The sequence below is a fragment of the Salvia miltiorrhiza genome, chromosome 2 (genome assembly GCF_028751815.1).
Source record: "Salvia miltiorrhiza cultivar Shanhuang (shh) chromosome 2, IMPLAD_Smil_shh, whole genome shotgun sequence".
Lineage (NCBI taxonomy): Eukaryota > Viridiplantae > Streptophyta > Magnoliopsida > Lamiales > Lamiaceae > Salvia > Salvia miltiorrhiza.
The window spans coordinates 47,763,415-47,770,189 of NC_080388.1; the positions used below are offsets into that span (position 1 = coordinate 47,763,415).

Sequence of the window (6,775 nt, forward strand, 5' to 3'; positions counted from 1 at the left end):
GCATGTCGAGCATTGCGTATGTGTGACAAATGTATTAATACTCGACTTATGCGAGTCGAGCAATAGTGATAAATGCTTCAATGCTTGAAATGCCTAACCATTGTGAGTCGAGCAATCAAGCATTTGCAGTCGAGCTAGCCCTCTTAGAAAATACGCCATTTAATGTTTACAAGTTGAGCATCAGTGCAAAAACGCTAATGCTCGACATAAAGGCAAAAATGTCCTAAATGAATATATTTATATGTTTTATAAAAAGTAGATATTTTTTATGTTTTATCTTTCATAATGGGTATATATCATTTTGGCCTTTTGGGTTTGACGTAAATTAGAATCGTTATTTAAAGTTATGTTTATTGTAAAATGTATTTTGAATTTGGTGTAAATCATTAAAGGTGGCGTAAGAATGATTTCATGGGTCGAGAAAATTCAAGAATATAAACCAGGTACTCACAATCCATTAAACAATCGAAACCATAATCTTTATTCGGAACGTATTAATTTATAGTTTAGTACGACTAGAATTCAGTCGATTAGTATCGTAACATCCTAAATAATTCCTTAGAAATTTAAAAGAACGAAACGTAGATCAAATTAAGCTCATCATAAACATAACAATATTATTAAACCTCTATTATTTCAAACACTTACAATTCATGAAATCAATGATTAAAAGAATATAAAAGGAAAGAGAACTATTCATGAGCTTGGAACATACAAAAATTATCCCCCAAAAAAATTTAAAAAAAAATTAATAACAATAAAAATACACAAAATTGCAAAAAAAAAGAAAAAGAAAGTCTATAAACAAACACAAAATGATGACACCACACAAAATCCATGCAAAAACCTAACACAAAATCAGAGAAAAATGAAGCAATCCAACGCAATGAGAGGATTATTAATATCCTCCATCACAACATCTACTTCTCGACCATCAATCTTACTACTAAATGCATCACTTTTCCTCACCGAATACTCACGGCTGATGCTCAATTCGCGCTTCGGAATCGCCGGTGCCGGAGCTCGAAAACTTTCCGTTTTCGGAGCAATGCTCAATTCGCGCTTCGGAGTCCTTGCCGGTGACGGAGCTCGAAAACTTTCCCTTTTGGGAGCATTATTCCCTCTGGACACAACAGGTTTCCGGTAATAACTTTCCTGAACCGGAAAGATTCTGTTACCGTCGCCGTTGAATCTCCGGCTGGGAGAAGGCGACCGCAGCCCTCTGTTAGGCGAATTCTGCTCTTTTCTGAAGCTCTTCTGCCTAACTAGAGTCGGCGAAGACGCACGCGCCCGTTTCTTAGGCGTCGGCGCCAACTTTGTCGTTAACGGATCGAGATTCTGAGAAGGAATCTTGTTAGGAAATGACGCCGTTTTCTCCACGTTAACCACGTGTGGAATCTCCTTGGCGCAAGACCGAAGGAATTCGTTTGAGAAAGAACGGTCTCTCAATGCACAAGTAGAATAAGAAGACGACGACAGCGACGAAGATGACGATGATACCGACGAAGCCGCCATGGCGGCGGAATATTTGCTGGTGGCGGAGCATGAAAATGACGAAAAAGAAGCTGCGGAAGAAGTGGACGGGGCTGGAGAGAAGGGCTTGTGTGGGGGCATTATGGTAATTTCGGGAGGCGGATCTCTTGAGATTACGAGGACATGATGGCGGCCGCTTGGAATTGGATCTTCATGCTTGGCTTTCTTCTTAGGTTTGCATTTGCTAATGCAAGAACCCATTTTTGAGTTTCGAGAAAATTTGATGAGAAATGTCTCTTGAAGAATTAATAAGGTTGTATAGTATTAGTGTGATAATGTGATGAGATATGGGGAAATTTGTTAAAGGTAAAGTGAAAAGGTGTTGGGTGGAATTTTGCCTTTTTTTGGTGTGCGACGCTTTTTCAGATCATTTGAAATTTGTTGCCGGGTTATTGACCCGTTGGGGAGTAACGGTTATGTGGGTCGAAATTGCTATGTAATGATGATATAATTCACTTTTTTTCGTCCACTACCAAATGTAGAGCTTTTTTTTTTGTATACCATTATTCTGGTTTTTTTTATTTCTTCTTTCATGTTTGTCATATTAACAAAAGGGTTTAGTTGAATACGATTATTGTTCCCCTCTCTCTAAAGAGAAAAATAGACTATTGTCCTAGTTTTGATTAATCGGAAAAAACTAAGTGAAATTTATGAAGTTTCTTGACCGAAGATTGTTGCAGAATTTAATTTGGTTGATGCATATGTAACAACAAATCTTTAGATCCTCAATTATCCCGAGGAAATTTGAAAAATGTTAAAAAGATAATTTCAATTTATAATTAATTTTGAGGAAGAGTGAAGCAATAGGATTACACAAATAAAAAAGAGAGAAAAAAAAAATACTCACGACTTATTTAAAATCATAAATCAAAATTAGTTTGCAAGTAATGATACCAAATGAATTTTGCGACATAGAATGTGCAGCAAAAATAATCAAATTAATTACACATATTTAACTACCCTCCCCCCTCCACCCACATATATCTACAGGATACGAATTAGGCTAAAAATAACTCTTAAAAATAAAAAATACAAATCAATTAGAATATATGAACTCTATGTAGAATACATATGAATTCATTGTGTAAATATTTTAATTTCGAAAATTAAAATTTTAGCTACATATAAGATTCAAACTCAAGACCATGAATACATCCAATAAAGTGATAAGTCAATCGTAAATCTTGATGATCTAAAGGTTGAAAATAATTCATATTTTTAATTTTAAGATGTGTTTTTATTTTAGCTCATCCCTATAAAGGATTGAAATCTTGTATAACCCCTTCCTTATGTAGTCTATAGATTCAAATCTGAATCACATATTTTATTCATGTAGCACAGTAAGAATGCAACACATGGCAGAGGCATTCCAAGATAAAAAGAATGCACAACCGGGTCGGGTAAAATAAAAACATAAATTTTAGAGAATAAAAGTACCCGGCAACAGCCATATTGCTTTTCCGCAAAGAAGTGACGAGAGGTTCACTTGGTGTCCGCCTTGATTATAACGTAAATATGCATATAGTTAAACACAAATATGCATGTCGTTTCATAAAAATATGTTTGATGTTGCACACTTGGACAATTCTTAATCTATTACCCAATGGATCACCTAGTGAAGCTCTTGCTCAGTCAGGGAGGTCGTCGGGTAGCCCAGATTAATAATTATCAATGTATATTTGTGTGCAACATTATGTATATTTATATTTATATATATGTATATTTGATCACTAATTTATTAGCAACAAAATACTGCAACTAACACAGGCAATTGTAGCAAATAATAAGTAACCGAGTATCGTATCCACAGGGACTGACACAACGAAATAACTCTAGCTATCTCCTAAACAGACTATAACAGTAGACAGGCAAACGAAAGTAGAGATTTGATTAGCACTAAATTTAAATAACAACAAATAAAATAAGGTAAAAAACTCAAATAATAAAAGACTCTGACCCTAGGGATGTACTTTTACTAATTAATTACATGCATTTAATCTATTGATTCAATTACCAATTTAATCCAACCCTGATGAGAGATCACATAACTATTCACAAGCTTCTCTAACGAACACCTATGAAAGTAGATTAATTTACCCCCCTTCACATTCAAGATTCCAAGGAATAAATTAACTCCCAAGCGTACACAAAGAATAGCTCCCTATAGTTTCACATATCCCATTCAAGTGTCAAGGCTACTACTATAACATGCATTCCTGAATCGGCTGAACAATTATCGCATTCAAGACTCAAACTGAACAGCTAGACATGTAAATTATTGGCCAAATAATTCACAAGAAATTAAGCACCAGGAATCACGAATCACAAGTTGGAAGGCAAATTGATATCAATAAATCATACACACATAATTAATCAGCTATGTACAAACCCTAGGTTAAGAATAAAAAAACTAGCCAAACATAATAAAAGAAAGCAAAAACATAATTAATGAGAACGCAATTGAAAGAACTGAATTAAATAAAACTCTGAATAAAATAATTGTAGCGGCTTGAATCTTCAAGCTTGATCCAAGCCTTGAAAACTGGAAAAACAATAAAATTCAAAAGCTATAAAACTAAAGTATAAATGTTGGGTCTCTCGGTCTGGGTTCCGGGCTCCTGAAATAGGTCAAAAGAGGACCTATTTATAGATTTCAGATTTCCTTCGGATCACTATGGAAGTTGCCATGCAAAGTAGAATTCTAAAGGTAATAGAATCGTGTGAAATAAGGCAACTCTCCAGTTGGATGCGCGCTCCGGAAAATACTCCTACGCTCGCCGACTTTGCAACTCTCGCCAGAGGATTTGTGATTTCTCTGGTCTCGCCAGAGAAATGGCTAGCGTCAGGGAAACGGCTATCGCGCCAGAGGAATGGATGATTTCTCTGACCTCTCCAGAGAAATGGGTCGCCAGCGGAATGGGTGATTTCTCTGCTATCTCCAGAGGAATGGTGATTTCTCTGGCTTCTCGATTCCGCTGTAATGGCTTCTCTGCTCTGACTTATTGACTCCTCTGGTGATGACTTTGCTACACTGGCTTCTTGATTTCGCTGACTCCAGAGAAATGGTGATTTCTCTGGCGATTTATTCTGCTGCACTGGAGACTTGGGGTCTTTGATTTCTCTGACTCCAGAGGAATGATGATTTATCTGCTATGGAGACTTCGGTTCCTCTGCTCTGGAGACCAGAACACCTAGAAAATGCCAAATTCATCCAAAATTCTCCAAAACTGCATTCTTCCATCTCGAAAGCCTAAATCTCCTGCAAAGCATAAAATACACCATAAACGCACCAATTTCCAGAAGATTATCTTAAAACATGCACATACAAACCCTTAAAAATAGAGTAAATTAAGCATAAATCAACTCCCCCACACTTAGCCTTTTGCTTGTCCTCAAGCAAAATCTATATGAATTCTAGGAAGAGATTGATTTCAACAGTGTTCATTTCCATCCAAACATTCACAAAGTCAATTCAACACTTTACAATCAACATACATCTCTCGGTCATGCAAGTAACTCAAAGTTTAAGAAGCAACAAAAGAGTAATGCAAGTAATTCGATCAGACCCAATTCTCCGCTAGAAGTGAATTCCTTAATGTGATCGCCTTTATAATCAATATCACCAATTTTCACACTTTGTGTGCTTGAGATTTCGACAGTTGAGCCATAATTCATGAAATAAAACCATTTGGATGTAATCCAAAGTCGTTTCACGTGGTTTCCCATACTTATAGTTAGACTAGAGGAGCAGAGACTCGGAGCTATCACATTTCAGAACAGGCCAGATGTTTCAGAGCTGGCAATTTTGAAGTTGGCAATTCGTCCAACATTTTTCACATTTCACAAATAAGATATGATCGTAGGCAATCACAATGACAACACTCCTTCTAGCATCTACCAGACAAATCACGTTTTACTAACTTACAAAAGTGTTGCAACAAAACTCATAATTCTTTGCACAATCAAGAAACATATATCAAAAGTAAAATAAGAATAACCACCTTAACAAACACAAACCCGAAATGCACTTTCCAGATCAACGAACGTCTCGAAGTGTCTTCTTGCCGTATTGAATCTAACTGTGGCGAATCCCAGCCATTTCTGAATCTCATCCCAAAGCTCCGCGGTTTTCGAACAAAGGAGGAACAGATGGTCAATCGTCTCCCTTTGGCTTTTGCAGAATTTACATCTAACCTCTTCGTCGCCAAGCGTCACCTTCCTCTTTTACAGATTATCGCAGGTGACGAGTCTATTTTTAAGAAGTCTCCAGGCCGTGATGATTGCTTTCTGAGGTGCCGGTGTTTTCCAAACTCTCGAAATCATCTCCGATGGACTATGTAACGCCGCTGTGTCACAACCTCTCGCGAAAATGGCCGAGTAGGCTGTTTTTGTGGTGTAGCACCCTGCCGGAGATGCTATCCATGTCCATGCATCCTCTTCACCTGCAATCACAACACAATCAGAGATATATGACAAAAGTTGTTGCACCATCCCACTCTCTCTCTCCCGAAGCTCCCTTCTCCACGTCAAGACCCACACCCACTGTCCGCCTTCCCACTTCCCCGACTCTCCAATAAGAATTTCCTTGTTGGAACAAAGGTGAAATAATCTAGGAAAGACGAGTTTCAAAGGTTTTTCCCCCACCCACTTCTGTGTCCAGAATCTCGTATTCAGTCCATTCCCGATTTTCCTCCTGACATTCTCCAAAAACCATCCTCTCGCTAAACTCCCTCCGGAGGCAATAACTTTTGCCCACCAGCCCGTTCTGCTTCTACTTTGCCTCGACAGCCAAAGACCCTCATCCCCCCATTCTAACTCTCCATAAATCGACCTCACAATTCTAGTCCAAAATAAACCTTTTCCCTCCAAATATCTCCACAACCATTTTCCCACCAAGGCCTGATTGAAGAAAACAAAATTCCTAAAGCCAAGACCCCCCTCTTTTTTAGGAAGACATAATTCTTGCCATTTAATCCACGCAATCGACCCCGAAGACCCATTCCCTCCCCACAAAAATCTACAGCATAAGGATGTTAAGGATCTAGCAGTAGCTTTAGGAATAATGGAGAAGGAGAGTTGATAGGTAGGAATCGCTTGCAAAACCGCCTTAACCAAAGTAGCACGCCCAGCCAACGAGAGTTTCCTGTTTTTCCAGTCAGAAAATTTCTTTTTGATTTTTTCGATGAGGTAGTTCCAATCAATCACACTTTTACTCCTTCCCCCAATCTTGACACCAAGATAC

General features: G+C 37.9%; 1 protein-coding gene across 1 annotated transcript; it reads right to left on the reverse strand.

Moving 5' to 3' along the window:
- Window positions 1–582: 582 nt before the first annotated feature.
- Window positions 583–1,999, reverse strand: LOC131011800 (uncharacterized). The gene has a single exon (XM_057939646.1). It carries the CDS (start codon window positions 1,732–1,734, stop codon window positions 859–861), a length of 876 nt encoding a protein of 291 aa, XP_057795629.1. The 5' UTR covers window positions 1,735–1,999; the 3' UTR covers window positions 583–858.
- Window positions 2,000–6,775: the final 4,776 nt, after the last annotated feature.